Source organism: Globicephala melas, chromosome 1 (genome assembly GCF_963455315.2).
Source record: "Globicephala melas chromosome 1, mGloMel1.2, whole genome shotgun sequence".
NCBI classification, from domain to species: Eukaryota; Metazoa; Chordata; class Mammalia; order Artiodactyla; family Delphinidae; genus Globicephala; species Globicephala melas.
The window spans coordinates 93502849-93522236 of NC_083314.1; the positions used below are offsets into that span (position 1 = coordinate 93502849).

Below are 19388 nucleotides of genomic sequence, written 5' to 3' on the forward strand. Positions count from 1 at the left end.
GCATTAAAATATCTAAAACATTCAGAATTACCTTGAATGATTTTCTCATATATAATTTGAAATGAAAAATAAGGTCAGTTGCTTAAGCTTTTATTAACATTTTCTTTACACAAAAGACTTTCTTCATCAGCTGGGTGGTACTTTAGGTTTCTTCGGTGCTTTGATGAATTCGCTCAGCTCTCTTGGACCTCTTGCATTTAATAAAGGGCCGGCGGGTTGTCCGGTGCCCACATAGGGGACAGTAGCTTCTGTGGGATGGAAACAAGTTGGCTGGCCTGTGTTCAGTAAACGTCACGAATGTGTGCTTTAACCCACTGCACGAGCTGACGGGACGCCTGTGGCAGCAGTTTAAGAGTGTTTTAGGTGATGGAGTATCGTCCATACCCCTTTAATTATCAACTTCTTTGGGCACCAGCAAATTCTTCATTGTCTTTCCCAAGGACCGTCTTCACTGAGCTTACGGTGCTGGGCTGTTCACGTGGCCCAGGGTGAGCAGTGATGATGATTGAACGCACAGGGCCCTTCTTGTGCATTCCTCAGGGTGTTAAGCACGCTACACAGGTTATCTCATTTACAGCTCCTTGGGCTGGGTACTGTAATTCTGTTTTATAGATGAGAAAACCAAGACACAGAGAGATTAGACAAACTAATAACAGCAAAACTGGTTCTTGAACCAAATTCTATCTGATCCCCAAAACTTTGATCTTCCTACTATGTTCTACTGCCTAGAGTCTTAAACCGTAAGAGAGCCAAACACCAAGATGTTAACTCTTGAAAAAATATTTTAAGATTTTTTACTTACCAAATATCTTTTTATGATTTTTGCAGTATTTCTACAGCACTTATAAAGTATGCTGTACATTAAGAAAACTGTATAAGACCATTCATGATGTTTCCAGATTCAGTAACATTTATACTAAAATAGATGTTTCAGTTTAAAGAGAGTATACTCAAAAGTATATTTTTAATTATCTAAAACTTTTTCATTTACATTGTTCAGATTCTTTTAAAAAGCAAAGATCCTTCCCAAATGCAGTTAAATATATCTTTCAGTTATGTGTTTTATTAGAATGGAACACTTAAAAAAATCAATCATTTTTATTTCTTTCTATCTTCTACTGGAAAGATTAATACATGAATTTGATTAAATAATGTTAATTTGAAAATTCTAATTGTAGAAATGTCCAGAAAATGACATACGGAGTTGCTGCCTAGCAGAAATCAAGCAGACAGAGGAAAAATATACAGAAACATTGGAGTCAATAGAAAAAGTAAGTCATCAGGTATCATTCTTGACGCTCCAATACTGCCTTGCTAATACATTAGGCTCAGTGTTTCTACAGTGTCTGCATATTCTGATTTTCAGCAGAACTTTGGGTTTAAAGATCTCAAAGCAGATTTACTCATCCCACAGTGATTTATTGATTTCTTAGTATGTGAATGGCACTATTCTAGGGACTGGGGGTATAGCAGTCAACACAACAAAGCTCTAGTTCTCATGACACTCTCATGGGAGGGTTTATAATTTAAGCAAACGAGTATGCCAGGTGGTGATAAATTCTCTGAAGAAAAATAAGGCAGAGGAAGCGGGTAGTGAGTGATGGGAGAGGCTGGTGTTACCTTATATAGAGTGGTAATGGAAGCCCTCTGTGGTCAGATCGTATTTAAGCAGAGAGCTTTGTGAATGGAGGGAGTAAGCCATGCGAATATCCCAGAGTGGACAATCCCTGGGAGAAAGGTCCTCACGTGGGACAGTGTTCAGTGTGATTCAGGGAACAGCAACAGCCCAGGAGGCTGAAGCAGAATGAGTGCAGGGGAGCAGTGAGATCAGAGACTTTGTGAGCCCCCAGGTCACAGGGGACATATAGGAGCACCTGGCTAAAAGCTAGAGCGTTTTGAGTAGAAGAAGTGATGGGATCTAATGTAAGTTTTTAACAGATCATTCTGACTCTTGTCGGGCAAGGGTGGAAATTGAGAAAAATGTTAGAAGGATATCATAATAATTAAGTTGATGGAAAATGGTGGAATTGGTTGAGGTGGCAGGGAGTGGTCAGATTCTGAATAAATTTTGAAAGTAGAGCCAAGTGGATTTGATGATGGATTAGGTAAAGGATGTGTGGAAAGAGCAATCAAGAATTCTTGGTTTCCTGTTCTTGTTTTTTTGTTTTTTGTTTTTTGTTTTTGGCCACGCCACATGGCTCGGTTTGTGAGATCTTAGTTCCCTGACTAGGGATTGAACCCTGGGCCCACAGCAGTGGAAGTGCAAGAGTCCTAACCACTGGACTGCCCAGTGGGAATTCCTAACAATGCTAGGTTTTTAGCGTGAGTAACTGTGTAAATGGTGAAGATGGTGACTGAGATGGAGAAGGACAGGTGTAGGAATCACGAGTCTGTTGGGACTTACTAAATTTGTAATACCTATTAGCTTCCAAGGGGATGTATTGAGGAGGAAGTTAGATGTATGAGTCTGACATTCAGGGGAAAGGTTGGATGTATAGATTGGGCCAGTATCATTATGCAGTGGTGTTTAAAGCCATGGCACTAGATGAATCACCAACGGAATGGATGTTGATAGAGAAGAGGTTTGAGGTCACCTCTGGTGACTTCCACATTTGGAGGCTAGGAGAATGAGAACCAGGAGAAAGTTTTGGAAGTTTAAAAAGAGAGATGAAGGCATGGAAGAGTTTTTTAGGAGAACGAGAGGGTAAATGTACTAGGATATTGTAGCATTACAGGCTCATTTGGGTTTTGTGATTATATTTTTAATTAGCTATCAGTGTTGCTTCTGTTTAACTTCTTAGGTATAGGCACAAAATATATGGCAAGCTAGATTTAACCAGGGTTTTCATTTTTCCAGAATGAAAGAAGAGAGGGTAAGGGTACCTGTAGGGCAGTGATTCTGATGATGGCTCGTGGAATGTAAACTGGGTAAAAAGGGAAATGTGGACATGAGGGATGTGAGATGGTCAGGGGATTGGCAGACCCAGTGGGTTGGAGAAGTCCTTGGAGAAATGAGCTATAAAGGTAGGAGGGTAGAGGTCAGAGACTTGCTTGCTTCAACTTAATTCTGTGGAGCATATGCAGTTGTTGGTAACGATGGGGTCTTGGGCTATGACCACAGGAGGACCTGAGCTGGGATAGGGCACAGATTATTGGAGTTCAGGGAACCGAGAGGCCAGGCTATTGGAAGGACCATCTGCACAGATACTGATACGACCAAAAATGAAGATGGGAGTAGTAATGGACAGAGATATGGTAGGCCAGGAACTAAAATTCTCAAAGAATGAAGGGGAATGATCCATAAATTGTATATGCAAATTATTGGTCTCAGGGATCTGGAATCTTCACAGAGCATTTGAGGGATATTTTGAATTAGTCCTCAAACATATCTCCAGAAGGTTGCCATTTGTTGCCAGTTCAGCCAGTGGTGTTCTCTCTTCTTTTTTTTCTTACTTTCAGAAGGATTTATAGCCCAGATCTTTTATTTTATATTTTAAATGTATTAACTTGTATTTATGTCTTCATATCTCTGTTCAAATATAGAATCTTTACGGTAGAGAAAATAGTTTCTGCTTTTTTCTTGGTATTCATAATACTGATTAACTTCAGTAATATTTATTGCTCATTGATGAAAAACTATTATATAGATTAGGATAAGTTGTGCTTAATTATTACCCCTCTCTTCTCTCCTGGTAGTATTTCATGGCACCATTAAAAAGATTTCTGACAGCAGCTGAATTTGATTCAGTATTCATCAACATTCCTGTAAGTAAAAACATGCTAGCTAAAATTGTGGTACACTTCTATAAAATCCTCATTTTCTTATTGGGTCCCTATTTGAACATTGTATTGTATTTTTAAAGAATTTTAACCCAATTTTCTGTCTCCTGAGTTTTTATAGTCTTAGTTTCTGGAAATAACTAGTAAGTCATATTGTCAAGCAAAAGTCAGAATGTATGCTGAACGCAAAAGGATAAGGTTGATGTATTATACTTAACTGCTTGTCACAACAAGGTAGTCTCAGTTAATCCCTGGTGTTATGGTCTCTTTCTCTTGTGGGAATCCCCTTCTGCCCCACTCCCTGCTCTATTGTTCTTTCAGCCCCCCAACCCCATCTTACAGACACTGTCCTGGCTCCATCTGTCTTCTTCACTTCCCTCCATTCCTACACTTCCTTGTCCTCTGCTTTTTGGTGTTTTCTTCTTCTCGTTGCATCAACCTAAACTCCCATTTCTGAAATACACTGCTTCTTTATGATATAACAGTCTTTTATTTTTAAAATAAATTTATTTATTTATTTATTTTTGGTTGTGTTGGGTTTTTTTTGCTGCGTGGGCCTTCTCTATTTGCGTCGAGCGGGGCCTACTCTTCGTTGCGGTGTCCAGGCTTCTCATTGTGGTGGCTTCTCTTGTTGTGGAGCACGGGCTCTAGGTGCATGGGCTTCAGTACTTGTGGCACATGGGCTCAGTAGTTGTGGCTTGCAGGCTCTAGAGCGCAGGCTCAGTAGTTGTGGCACATGGGCTTAGTTGCTCCGCAACATGTGGGATCTTCCTGGACCAGGGCTCAAACCTGTGTCCCCTGATCTTCCTGGACCAGGGCTCGAACCTGTGTCCCCTGCATTGACAGGCAGGTTCTTAACCACTGCGCCACCAGGGAAGCCCGATATAACAGTCTATTTTAATGGTAAGATGTGAGGAGCTTTTCTTCACATTTACATAGCATTTCAAATTTCAGGGTACCTTATTATCTGACAGTCCTAAAAGGATATGTACCCAAAAGCATAGAGGCAAGCCAAATGCAATACCATGTAAGGTCTTGCTAGACAAGATTCAAGTTCTTAGACCTCTAGAACTGGCCTCAGTTTTTCTTTTTTTCCTTTAATATTTATTTATTTATTTAATTTATTTATTTTGGCTGTGCTGGGTCTTCGTTGTGGCACACGGGACCTTTGTTGCGGCATGCGGACTTCTAGTTGCGGCATGTATGCGGGCTCTAGTTCCTCGACCAGGGGTCAGACCTGGGCCGCCTGCATTTGGAGTGCAGAGTCTTACCCACTAGACCACCACGGTAGTCCCTCAGTTTTAATATGTAGCTCTTATATACAGTATATAAGCTTTTATGAACCAGCTTGCTTGTATCACCTGTAAAGTCTCTAATATTTTGATTCCTTTATATTTAGTGTTGCTTTGCACCAGTTTAGCTATGGCATGTTGTCCTTGTTCCTGATTTTGGCCAAATGAAGACATTCTTATTGATTTGTAACGTAGAAGGAAGAAAAAGATCCCAATATCAGATGAATATTTAGCATAAAACAAACCACACATTTTAGGAAGATGAGGATCTTAAACCACCTAAATACGCTCACTGTAACTTAGAACCCATTTGACAGTCCTTATTCTAATAGCTTTTCCATGCTCCTCAGAAAAGTGACAGGGCCAACATATTCATGTTTCACTTAGCACCTCCTAAGGAAGGGCATGCCCTGAATCAATGTGTGCTCCAAGGTACACGGGAAGAGATCCTGGGAGAATTGGCACCTTGATTCGGATCTCCTCATTTCCTGGCTGTGACATGTATTTTACTGTCTGACCGAAAATTACTTGCTTATCAGGAAAAATGTGAAATTCTATCTTTTGAGTTGCCCTAGTAAACTGCCTACTACAATTTATTTGCTGCTTATTTATGACATTAGTTGGCTGGTTTCAAGTAATTTAGTCTGATTATTGTTAGCTTAGCTCCAGGACACCACTAATTGACCAAAGTACAAATCTACATTTTTATGTCTCGAGGACATGAATCATTACTTTATCCTGTCAGTAAAACATTAAGCACTTGGATAGTTTTATTTAAAAATTTAAAGTGATTATAAGATGAAGCTGAACTGTACATATTTTTATACAAGGAATAAATTACCCTTTAATAACTAGAGAGAGAATTTCTTTTTCCACAGTCAGATCTGAAATTGCTATTTTCCGTGAACATGGCCTGTCTTTCTCCCCCTCTCTCCCTCCCCTCCCCTTCCCCTTCTCTCTTTTCTCTTCTTTCCCCTCCTTTTTTTCCTCTTTACTGATGGTAGCAGGTTTATATATTGAGGGTATTCAGCATATCCTTGAATGGCAAGTCTGGCAGCAATAGGGATGCTGGGCTCCGGGTGATTTTTTTGGTTCTGATTCCTAATTTGCTTTGCCACTGTTTTCTTTTCTAAGGAACTTGTAAAAGTTCATCGGAACCTAATGCAAGAGATTCATGATTCCATTGTAAATAAAAACGACCAGAACTTGTATCAAGTTTTCATTAACTACAAGGAAAGGTAACTTTTGGATTTTAAATTTTGTGGCTATTAGTTTGTAATTATAGTGAGGGTTAGTATTAAAATTGCTCATAAGTAGCTATTACTATCGTTCATTAAGATACTGTCTGGGCAGTAATTAGAACATGGGACAGTTAATTTCTGGGTAGTGGTTGACCTCTATATGTGTATCAGGGGAAAAAAAAAAAGAAAAAAAGAAGGGTTCAGACTTTTGCGTTGAAAACCAGAAGGTGCAGTTTCTGTCACTCTTGAGTCCTGTAGACTTCAGGAAGTCATTTTAACTCTCTGAGCCTCCTTTTTTCCATCTGTAAATGTTAGGGGTAGATTATCTGGTACGTAGTGCTTTTTCCAACTCTAATACCTTATAATTCTGTATTTTGGAGTATTACATTCACAGCCAACGTCAGTTTCCCTTTCTGAATTTGAAAAAATCTTCTGAACAATTCACATAAATTAGAAGTACCAAGGAATTTTGCTTAAAATAGAGCGCTCTCTTTTAAAATCAAGCACTATAGTTCCTAGTACTAAGAATTAGCTAATTAATTGCTTACATCAACATTAGATAAATATTAATGTAGTAGTTTTTTTGTTTTCCAGTAGAGGGCTAAAAGAAACAATAAATTAACCGGGCTCTTTGCAAAAATCGGTATTACCCCAGAGATACCCTTCCCGAAGCAGGCTCAGACCCCATGCAATATAAGTTATCTCCCAGCCAGCACAGCTCAGCCCTCTCATTCCCACTTTTCAGATAATGCATTTTTCTTAATTAAAACGGGCGAGGGAGTAGGAGGTTTATTAATGAGTAGAGTTGTAAGTAGTGATTACAGTGAAACAGTAGTAGAAAATAAAACTGTTCCTGAGTGAGCGTGAACAGTGTAAAAGTTGATCTCTAATAGAAACTTGAAGAGAAGTTTTTAATTTTGTTTTTGATTATTATATGCACTCAAACAATATTAACAGTCATTAAGCCAGTTTGTAAAATCTACCTGCTATAAAAACATGCATGGAATCAATCCCATTCAAATTTGGAAATTAAAAATAGTCATTTTTAATACTGTAAATATGAGTGACTTTCATTCTATAACTGTATGTGTGGTGTGTCTTAAAAAGAAACGAGAAAGCTGAGGTTCAGAGAAATTATGAGTAATCTGCCCAGGGTTACCTGGAAAGTAAGAGGAGCAGGACGAGTGAGATTTGCTTTGGTTATGCCTAATTGTGGTTTTAAATAGGTGAGTTTCCTCTTCCACTTTATTCTTGCCTTTTTGTCCTCAGATTTTTTCCTCTCTCTCTTTTCCTTTCAGGTTGGTTATTTATGGGCAGTACTGCAGTGGAGTGGAGTTGGCCATCTCTAGTTTAGACTACATTTCTAAGACAAAAGAAGATGTCAAACTGAAATTAGAGGTGCCTGTTTATTTTTTGTGTGTCTATGACAGAGTAAAATAAACTAAAACCAACATATTCTTTTCATGATCTATGCAACAGCAAATGTCTATGAATTCTAAGTGTAATTTCATAAAATATTTTAATATATAGCTCTATAAAATAATAATGTGGCAGTAATAATAACAGTAGTGAGATATAAGATTTATGGCTTTTTTACATGTCTTATCTCATTAGATCCTCATGACTTTGTGAGATACATACAATTAATTTTTTTATCTTATGGTTAAGAAAGCCAGTGTTCAGAGAGATCATGAGTAAGTTGCCCAGGGTAGTAAAAGGTACAGGATGAGTAAGATGTATGTGAGATAATATGTATGTAGATGTAAACTGTTCACTAAAAATATAAGATATTGGGACTTCCCTGGAGGTCCAGTGGTAAGACTCTGTGCTTCCAGTGTAGGGGACGTGGGTTCGATCCCTGGTCAGGGAAATAAGATCCCACATGCTGCATAACACGGCCAAAAGATATTTAGGGGAAAACGTATAAAAAGGGCATGGAATATGTATAACTGATTCACTTTGTTATAAAGCAGAAACTAACACACCATTGTAAAGCAATTATACCCCAATAAAGATGTTAAAAAAATAATAATAATAAAAATAATAATAAAAAATTAAAAAAGGGCATGGATATTGCCCATAAGAAGGCAAGACAGGCACACATATGATGAGATTAAGTAGTATGTGATAAGCACTCGTAGTCAGGGCTCCATGAGTAAGACTGAGTGATCACTTCAGTATAGTTAGACTGTGGAAGATTTATCTGAAGAGGAAGCATTTGAGTTAGGTCACTGAAGAATGAGGTGAGTCTTGATAGATGAGAGTCCACGTAGGGCATTCTGGAAGAATTGGTATGTCTTGACCAGAAGGATCAGGCAAGTTTGAGAAATGGCAAGTAGGTTAGTATGAATAGAGCACATGGTAACAATGGAAAATAAGTCTGGAAACTGTGTTAGGTCATTTATTTTTTTGGTACATCTTTCCCCCCCACACACACAAGAAGAGTCTGCACTTTCAAAAATCTTTTGAAAAACGATTATTTATATGTTATATGAATTGTCGTCTCAAATATATTATCCATATGTATGGATCTTCTTAAATTTCAAGTAGAGATGTATAGTCAACTCTTCTGTGTGTGGCTTGGTTGGCTCTCTCATATCCTCCTTGCTGCTCTTTGTTGGGTTTAGCAGTGAGGTCAGGTGATGAACAGAGAAGAAGAGGGAGATGATTTGCAAGGCAGAACCCCTTCACTGTTTAGCGTATCTGGTCTGATTTAATAAAATAATTCCCACAAAGGGGAGCTATTGGTGAGAAAATTTGCACATCAACAGACTACCAAGTAACTGTACTAATTCTATATCATGGATCCTTCTTTCTTACCTCTCACAATCCCTTGATGATGCGGATCTTATGGCTGGAGATGGTTTGAGTCACCACTAAGTGACATCCTTACAGCCTTGTTAGCCTAAAGGGCCCCTGCTCCTCTTGGGAGAGCAGAGCCTCGTAAGTCTAGAACTATAAGCCACCTTGACTCAAATTAAAACACGATGGTAAGATAAAAGTTAACAACGTACACAATGACTTCCTAATAGAGCTACCATTTAGGCAGTTTTTTTTAAAATAAAGATATATAATTCTGGTTCAAGAGAGGAGTCAGAAAGTGGTCGATCAAACCTGCATTATATTCTCAGCATTATATGCGTGTTACTCTCCCTTCTTTCAGACTCACTGTCAAAATCCTGCCCAGTGAGCATACTCTATAGTTCCTGTAGTCACTGTAAGTCTTAGGGAAAGAGAGAACCTCAGACTGAGTTTGAAAGGCTCAGGGTGAGGTGATGCTGGTTGTGTTAACCGTGGGTCTGATTTGGAAGTATTTAACCAGATACTTACTATAAGCCCTCAACAAATAGTCTTTGCTGGAACTGTCTTCTGCAAGTCCCAGCATGATGGAGGGAAAGCTGCCTTATACTAGGTTTCTCTCTGCCTCCTTCATGTCTTCTGTTTTGTGGTTATTTTTATTCTTGATGATTTTTGTCTTTTTTTCACCCCTACTGTAGAACCAAGGTAACATGGGGTGAAGGGTAATAGAGTCTCTTTACCTTGTTCTCTAAGCTGGCTCATCCCTATTACATTTTCTTTTCTTTTCACTTAGAATTGGAGTTGAGGCTAAGCACTTGACTGGATGTTTGGAAGGATCATTTCTACCCTTTATTTGCTTTCAATACTAATAAGCATTTTACACTTCAGTCTCGGCCCCCTAATTGTAGCTAATGCCAGCGCTGTTAGTTTCTTTACTTCCTGAGCTTATAACTTAGAACTTGAAATAATTTTTTCCCCAACAGTTTTACACTGACTTCCATAACATAACAAAGTAAATTTTAAATGTATAACATTTCTGTTCTTAACACTATGTTAAGATGGCATAACATAAGAAGTGTAAGATACAACCTCAATTTCCAAGGAACTTAAAATGCAGCTGGGAAGATGAAACCCATTCATTACAATAATATTAACAGTTTGACCTCCTATTTGAGACCCATGATCCAGAACTCGCTATAATCTGTGGAAGCAAGAAATCATTTGAAATAGTTATCTGTCCAGTGAACCCCAGCAATTGACAAGATGTGAGCTAACATGTCAGGATGTGTCACCAGTTCTTGTTTGAAAGCTGTAGTCAAGCACTCATTAACTCAATATGGTCATTGGAGCTAATGGTGTTTGTTTCTATAGCTTCTGATAATATAATATATCCTTCCATGTGCTGGAAAAGCTAAGTGTGGGGAAAAGGGAAACTAAAGAGTATTTTCTTGAATACAACCTCTTCCATGAACTGGAAAATTCCTTGGTCTTGGTTATGTAATTGTCTGAGGATTTTGGACTTAGGTTGCTCACAAATAAAAATATCTTTATGACACCTTATTGTGTTTTTTGGATGATACCATGAATATTTGAGGAACAGTAAGATCAGAAAAGCAATTTGTTCAAGGTCACACAGACAAGAATTGCCAAACTTGATTTAAATTCAGGCTTTGACACTGCAAATTCAAAGTACTTTCCTCAAAGTCTTAGTTAATGTCAATAGAGTGAACCCGTCAATGCTATTTTTTGATAAACTTGTAAGAAAGGAGATTGTGAGATTAAAAAAATAAAATCTGAGGCTTTGAAAACTTTGAATCCTGTAGTGGGTTTATACTTTAGCAAATTTTGGGAGTCAATCATTCCATTTCATTCATTACAACAAATGTTTAGTCGTAAATACCAGATTCTCAAGAGGTATAAAAGACATAATATATTGGGGAAGATATTATACATATACAACAATAATTAAGAGACCCACAAGGCACAGAGAGACAGCACAATTTTGATTGGGACTATTACTAACAGCCTTGAAGTATAGTTCTTCAAGAGGATGATGAATTTTGCTGGGAACTAGTCCAAGCACATGGCAGTTGGAGAGAACCGAATGAACCAAGGCATGATGGTGGGGAGGGAACATAGTGGGTTTAATTAATGGGGCTTGTTCTTGATGCCTGGTCCACAGGCCTGCTTGGGGAGACTGGTGAAAGGTTAAGTGGTAAGTGAGGGAAAAATGCTGGAGGACCACTAGAGAAAATAATTTTCATGTGTAAAATAGTTCTACATATTTATTCTTATTTAGAGTTGAAATGCTACAAGTTTTGTTTGTTTCTTTTGGTTTTTAACTGACGATACTTCCTAGTTTTAAGAAAGAAGGATTGTTAAGGGAAATAGCAAAATATTTATTGTATAATAGCAGTTTTGCTTATGGTGTTTGCATCCTTTAATGTTTGTATTATGACTCCTTTTGCTAAAACTAAAACAGTTCAATTTAAAAACAATTTCTTTAGGAATGTTCTAAAAGAGCAAATAATGGGAAATTTACTCTTCGAGATTTGCTTGTGGTTCCTATGCAGCGTGTTTTAAAGTATCACCTTCTCCTTCAGGTATGTAATTTAAAACTGTTTGTTTATTCATGAATTCAACACAATGTTAATGAAGCATCAACTAAGCTGCAGAAACTTTATGTTTGGAGCCCTATCCCCTTACAGTTTTCAATTATGAGGATAGCTAAGTGGGAAATAACAGAACAGCTGGAAATTTTTTCTTCCTTTTAAGCAAAGATAATTCTGTATCTTTCACACAGTCACATTTTGAGTTCTTCAAACAGAACTGGCTCCAAAAAAATTAAAAAATTTAAAAACAAGGCAAAACAAATACAAATATCCCTTCAACCAAGTCTTCTGTCATTAGCAGTAATCATTTATTAGAATCTCAGTGTTGCAATACACTTGAATTTTGACAGGTTAATTGTGTTAGAATTTGTGCCTTATAACCATAAACGAAAGAGAATTGTGTCACACTCTGTGTTACTTTCCGCTATAGTAAATTATAATAAGACTGCATTTATTTTGAAGTGATTCTTGTTATAACCCCAAAGCTTATGGTTTCCACGGTTAGTCTTCTAATGAGGGTGGAGAGTCTTATAAAACCAGGAGACTCATTAGTTCTGCTCCAAAGAAATGTCTTTCTGTATTAGTCTATCAGCTTTGCTGATGCTTGTGAAATGCCATTTAAAAAGATTTACTACCTGTATGTGAAATATAATTCTGAGTTTGCTGTGCTTTATACATCTTGTATATTAAATTTCTTGAACTGTAACTGCAAAATTATTAGTCATTTCTATTTTCTACTGAGAAATCAGAAAAATTCAAACCCTGATTATTCCTTACAAATGCGTTAAAACATTTATGAGACCTAAACTCAAAGCAACTTAATCAAATTGCATTTTATGAAAAAATAATAAGGAAGACTTAGGCAGTCAATTTCTGAGATATCATGAAACTAAAAACATGTCCAAAAGAAGATAATAATTTATCTTGTAACTTTAGTATAGTCAAATATTGATTGAAGAGTTTAAAAGTTGCAGTTTTCAAGAAATATCTATTTTCTTCATTACTCAGCCATAAAAAGAAATTGAGTTATTTGTAGTGAGGTGGATGGACCTAGAGTCTGTCATACAGAGTGAAGTAAGAAAGAGAAAAAACAAATACCGTATGCTAACACATACATATGGAATCTAAAAAAAAAAAAAAAGGTTCTGACGAACCTAGGGGCAGGACAGGAATAAGGATGCAGACGTAGAGAATGGACTTGACGACATGGCAAGGGGGAAGGGTAAGCTGGGACGAAGTGAGAGAGTGGCATGGACATATATACACTACCAAATATAAAATAGATAGCTGTAGGAAGCAGCTGCATCGCACAGGGAGATCAGCTCCCTGCTTCGTGACCACCTAAAGGGATGGGATAGGGAGGGTGGGAGGGAGACGCAAGAGGGAGGGGATATGCGGATATATGTATGCATATAGCTGATTCACTTTGTTATACAGCAGAAACTAACACAACATTGTAAAGCAATTATACTCCAATAAAGATGTTTAAAAAAAAAGATTTTAAGCAGACTTATAAAAGTATAAAATATGACCTTACCTTTTGGAAAGTCAGTGAACTTTTTCTGCTCATTTCTCTTGGGTTGTTTGATATTTTAAATTTCAAAAGTATATTTAGTTCCATGATGATTTTTTAAAATAGGAAAAGTTTTATCTGGGATACCACACTTAGATAAAAATTCTAGAAATGTTTTTCCATTTCAAAATAGTGTAGAGTAGAATTAATTTGTCTACTGTTTAGAAATGTGTTAAATAAATATGGTATGAATTTGAATATTTTCTACTTACTGCTGTATTTTAGTGGGTAAATCATTTTTGAAATGCCTTATGATTTGAAATCATGGATTTATAAAATTAAAATATTTTATAGTGGGGGGTTTGAAACTTTGAGAATACTGTTATTATTTAATAGAGGAAAAGTAAAAATAGAAACAAAAGAGTATCACTCTGACAAGTTTATTATACTTAACAGATTTGATATCTGTAGGTTCTGTTTACAACTAGAAACACTACTGGTATTGAATTCAGCAAAGATTTTGTTTTTTAATTTATTTATTTTAGGCTGCATTGGGTCTTCCTTGTTGCACGCGGGCTTTCTCTAGTTGCGGCTACTCTTCATTGCAGTGCGCAGGCTTCTCATTGCAGTGGCTTCTCTTGTTGTGGAGCATGGGCTCTAGGCACTCGGGCTTCAGTAATTGTGGCACTCGGGCTCTAGAGCGCAGGCTCAGTAGTTGTGGCGCACGGGCTTAGTTGCTCCGCGGCACGTGGGATCTTCCCGGACCAAGGCTCAAACCTGTGTCCCCTGCATTGGCAGGTGGATCCTTAACCACTGCGCCACCAGGGAAGCCCCTCAGCAAAGATTTTTGAATGGATCCCATGAGCTGCATACAGTGTGAGTCTCTCAACAATGTAAAACAGCCCCCCTCACACTGATAAAGTCCACTGTTTTATTGGGGAAAATGAAATGTAATCTGCCAAGTACAATACGACGTGATAAGTATGCAGAAGGTACAGAAGTGGTACAAATAAAGACTTAGTTAATTATGGCTTGAGAAGAGGCCTCTGTCATAACAAGCTTCACAGAGGAATGTTTCTTGAGTTGGGCTTTGAAGGAAGAATGACGGTTTGACAGGTGGATCAGAGAGCAAGGGCTTTTTGGAGAGAAAACATCATGCCTAATGGGATCAGATATTAGAACGTTATTTTGAGAATTGCAGTTAACTTAGTAGAAGTAGGGCATAGGTTGTCTGAGAGGAAGTGGAGAGAGAAGTTGGGAGAGGTTTGCAGAATTCAGATCATGAAGCATCTATGAGGTATGCGTGACAACCTGAAGCTTTTGTGAACCTCCCAGAAGTCTAAGTAACAGGATCTGGTTTACATTTAGAGATTTAACTCTGATGTCAATCGAGGGACTAGATTGTAGCAAGGAAAGACTGCAAGTCAGAAGATGAATCAGAAGCCTATTGTCACCCATTTGAAAGAGAGCAGGGACTTGAACCGAGGTAGTGCCAGTGGAGGAGGTTTCAAGGGGAAGGGTCAAAGTTAACACAAACAGAACATAGTGAGAGAGAGGGAGGAGTCAGGGGCACCTTTGAGGTTTTGGCTTAAGTGATGGAGGTGCCCTCATTCAGTAAAACATAAACAGGAACAAGAGTAGGGGTGTGGGTGAAGGTGCATGAAGTGTGGACATGCTGTATTTCAGGGGCTTGTGAGAAACCCAGGTAGAACAATTTAATAGGACATATGAGTCTGGGACTCAGGCGTGAATTCTGGGTTGAGCACATTCATTTGCGGGTGACTGTCACATTAGGTGATAGGCGATGTTATGGCAATGGTTGTGATAGAATTCACAGAGTATGTAACGTAAGGATAACAGAAGACTAAGGTGAAAATCTAGGGAATAATAACTCATTTCTAAGGTGCAAAGAAAGAAGAAGGTATGAAAGACAAATGAATAGGCAACATTTAAGATGAACTAACAAAAATAACAACAACAAACAGAAGAGCCTGATGTCCCTGAGGCCAAAGGAGAGATGGAGTTGTCAGAATCCAAAGCCATAGAGAAGCCAAGTTTGATAACAAGTGAAAAGTATCAGTTCAGGGACTTCCCTGGTGGTCCAGTGGGTAAGACTGCACGCTTCCAATACAGGGGGCGCGGGTTCGATCCCTGGTCGGGGAACTAAGATTCCACGTGCCATGTGGCACAGCCAAAAAAGAAAAAAGTATCAGTTCAGTTGTCAAGGAGGGGAATCTTTCTTAACATCTGGCAAGAGTGTCAGTGTGATGGTGGGGGATAGAATTCACGTTCAACGTTGAAAGGAAAACCTTTCTGACCATTGTCTCATGTCCTTTTGATATCTATTTGGTCTTCTTACAGTTTGAAATTTTTGATGAAAACAGAGCCTAGTTAAATCAGATTTATCACATTATGGTGAGAATAATGATAAAAATGGTTTATTTGTAAAATGTTTTCTTATGTGTTGGTTTTAATTTGATGGAAGTAGTACTAAAATATATCTTTCAAATAGGAGCTGGTCAAACATACCACTGATCCTATGGAGAAGGCAAATTTGAAACTGGCTCTTGATGCGATGAAGGTTAGACGAATGCAGCATTAACTTGTTTGTATTTCTAATTCTTGCCTAAAAACAATAGAATGTAAACTGTTAATACATATGTATGATACGCTAATAGATGTTATTATAAGTATTTGCATAGGTTTGTTTTTGGAGGGGAGAGCTGGATATTTTTAACTGAAATCAGTATCCTTGCATGGATTTAATTGTTGGACAAAAGCATAAAACCAAGAGGTATATTAAAATAACTTTCAGTATTTATGAAAGTATGACAATTTCCATAACTACCAGGAATGATTTAATAGAATGGTTTTGTTTCACATTCTTTTTATGGTTGCTAGTAGAAACCTATTGGCTTGTGCAAGCAGCAGTTTAGCTGATGACTTCAGAACCCTGGTGTGACTTATTTTTCTCAAGTGAGGATGTCAGCCAGGTTTACCTTTTTGGATGCTGTGCACCAGTACAAGTGATCAGTCTGGGTTTCTATTTCAGGTAAATCTGAAAATCAAGCACTAGAAGTAGGTGAAGGCAGGCTTTTTGAACATATTGGGGAATCTGTAAAACCCCGATTTCCACGCTATGCCGGACTTTTTGAAAGAAATAATATTTGTCCCTAGCTTAAAACATACACAAATATTTGTTGTCAAAACAAAATGCCAATGTGACTCTGCCCAGAGCAGTGCATAATTACTTCTCTGTGTCCTTGTGCCAGTTTCAGTGTTAGCTCTGTGTTTAGCTGACTTTAGTACCCTGTCAGGAAACAGCCCATCATTATTTATTATTATAAAAAAAAATCATATCAAGTTTCCAATCTTTTTAAAGAAATCGTTTATAGATATATCCTATGAAAAGTCGGGCTTTCATTTAGAACAAAGTTAGGAACTGCTTTTGCCTGAGTTCTGTTCCTGCTGTTGCAGATAAATATAAGAGGGTAGGGAAAAAAGAAAACCCAGAAAACAGGAAAAATCTGGAGCACGTATCATAAAAATAGCTAGTTACAGTATGGAAAGATTAGCTAATGTTTCCTCAAATTTGAGAAAAGACATTTTAAAATAGGTGAAGGCACATGGAGAAACAGGGCCAGCATTGTTTGTGCCCTTTAGTTCATTTTCACGCTCCCTGGTTTCTCTCCTCTCCTTCACTTCCCTTTATTAACTCTTTGAAATTGACCTGGCTTCCCTGACTGAACCCTCTCAGGAACCGAGATGCTTAACTGGATGCAGACAACAGCCCTGCTAGATTCATTGTCTAACTTTTAGTTACTTTTTTCTCCCCGCTAATCCTTCATGATTGCCCTTATTGTAACCCAAGTTCAAGTGTGATTCTCTCAAGGTCAGTGTTTAGAATTTACACGCTCCCGACCTGGTTTCCTTTTTGTTGCTCTGCATGGCAGCATATTTTGTTTGTTTCTGTGTTTGATCCTTACTCTTCTCAGGGGTGTGGTAAATGACAAGGCTTCAGTCTTCCCAGCTGTACTCCAGACAGTTTTAAATTGCTTTTGAGATGCAGCTTCGATTAGGTATTCATTTTATTGTCATTGAAAAGTTATAGTGGTAACTTTTGACTATTAATGAAATTAATGATGTTTTCTTTCAAACAGTGCTCATCTCTTGTCTAATCTTATCTTGCCTTCTTTTTCTCCCCTTCTCTTTATTCTTTAGGACTTGGCACAATATGTGAATGAAGTGAAAAGAGATAATGAGACCCTTCGTGAAATTAAACAATTTCAGCTATCTATAGAAAATTTGGTATGTAATTATCATTCCATCCAGCTCCCCTAACCCACAAATTGGGGGATGTTCTAGCAGTTGTTTTTGGAAAAAAAATAGTTTACCTTCAAGTTTCTGTTGTTCTAGGTTTTTTCCGACTTCTGTTTGGCAGCATCCACGGGGATGAACGTTCAGTGGCACCTGTGATACATCATCGTCCAGGGACTTTCTGCCATTGCTTGTCCCTGTCACTTTAATCACACTGTGATGCCTCTCCCTGCAGCAGTCCCATATTTTTTTTTCTTTTCCTTCCCTCACCCCCATACGTAACCATGGTGGAGTCCCGTTAATTTATTCATTTTATGTATATTTACTGGGTGACTGCTGTGTGCCAGACGTTTTGCTTGGGTCCGGGGCTGTAACTATGAACAACATGTTCTCATGGTTGAGGAGACAGTAAAAAGAGTCTAAAAATGTTCTCTCTATTGAGATGAATGCTGTGAACAGGTTGCTGCAACAGAGGATAGTGAGGGGAGTCCTAGTTTAGATAAGGTGCTCAGAAAAAGTCCTTCTGAGACATTTGTCACCTGAACCTGAAGTATGAGAGGAAGCCAGTGGCACAAAGGTCTGCAGAGAGAAGATTCCCGGCAGAAGCCATAGCAAGTGAGATGCCCTGAAATGGGAAAGAGCCAGGGCTGTTCAAGGAGCAGCAAGACAAGAGAGGCTGGAAATTGAGAGTGAAAGGAAGAAGGGTGGGCTCTGAAGTGGGGGAGTGGGGGCAGGAGAACTACACACCACAGCCTTGGAGGGCAAGGTGCTGAGTTGGGATTTTGTAGTGATTGCAGTAGGAAGCTAGTGAACGGTTCTTACCAGAGGGTTTCACAGTCTGATTTAAGTGTCATGAAAACCCTTTCATCAGGCAGACCAGTCAGAAAATCATTGAGGTCGTTTCAAGAGAGATGATGGAGGCTTGGATAAAGCTGTGGGGAGAGAAAACAGATAAATGAATAGATTTAAGATGCTTTTCTTGGTAGAGCAATTTTATTGCTTCTTCCTCTGAAACGTCTTTGGTCTGTCTTTCTTTCCACACATACAGCTACTTCCCCTTTTCAGGACCTCATCTGCCACCTTTCCAATCACAGTAGCCTCTGGTTACCTCTTCACATAGTTGCGTTTATAGTTCTGCCTTTGATTTTAATCTTGTCAAAGCCTAGAATATCTTTTTTCATTATTTCCTATCAAATTTCTTCAAGGTCCAATTTAAAAAAAATTCTTTCCCTCATCTGAAAGGATCCCTAATTCCTTCTCTTTGTAATTCCATAGCACATTGCCTGGACAGCTGTATTTTTTTTATATTGTGGTAAAATATATATAAAACATTAAATTTGCCATTTTTAAGTGTACAGTTTTGTGATGTTAGATACATTCATATTGTGCAGCTGTCACCACCATCCATCTCCAGAACTCTTTTCATCTTGCAAGACTGAAGCTCTCCACCTACTAAACACTAACTCTTCATTCCCCCTTCCTCCCAGCCCCTGGCAACCACCGTTCTACTTTCTGTCTTTATGAATTATTGGATATCAATACTTACCACATTTTTGTTTGCAAATATTTTCTACCATTCTGTGAGTTGCCTTTTCACTCTGTTAATAGTGTTATTTGTGCAAAATTCTAAATTTTGATGAAGTCCACCTTATCGATCTTTTCTTTTGTTGCCTGTGCTTTTGGTGTCCTATCTAAAAAATCATTACTGAATCCAATGTCATAAACCTTTTCCCCTATGTTTTCTTCTGAAAGTTTTGTAGTTTTAACTCTTTGATCCATTTTGAGTTAATTTTTGGAAACAGTATAAGGTAAGGGTCCAACTTCATTCTTCTGC

General features: G+C 38.1%; 1 protein-coding gene across 3 annotated transcripts in view; it reads left to right on the top strand.

The window, feature by feature from the left end:
• VAV3 (vav guanine nucleotide exchange factor 3) overlaps positions 1-19388 on the top strand; it is a 396567-nt gene that overhangs the window by 186159 nt on the left and 191020 nt on the right. For all 3 annotated transcript variants that reach the window (XM_060301805.2, XM_060301801.2, XM_030868866.3), the window contains exons 6-12: positions 1179-1271; positions 3697-3765; positions 6207-6310; positions 7612-7711; positions 11620-11715; positions 15750-15818; positions 17459-17545. In XM_060301805.2, coding sequence (XP_060157788.1) covers positions 1179-1271; positions 3697-3765; positions 6207-6310; positions 7612-7711; positions 11620-11715; positions 15750-15818; positions 17459-17545 — 618 coding nt within the window. The remainder of the gene's footprint in view (positions 1-1178; positions 1272-3696; positions 3766-6206; positions 6311-7611; positions 7712-11619; positions 11716-15749; positions 15819-17458; positions 17546-19388) is intronic.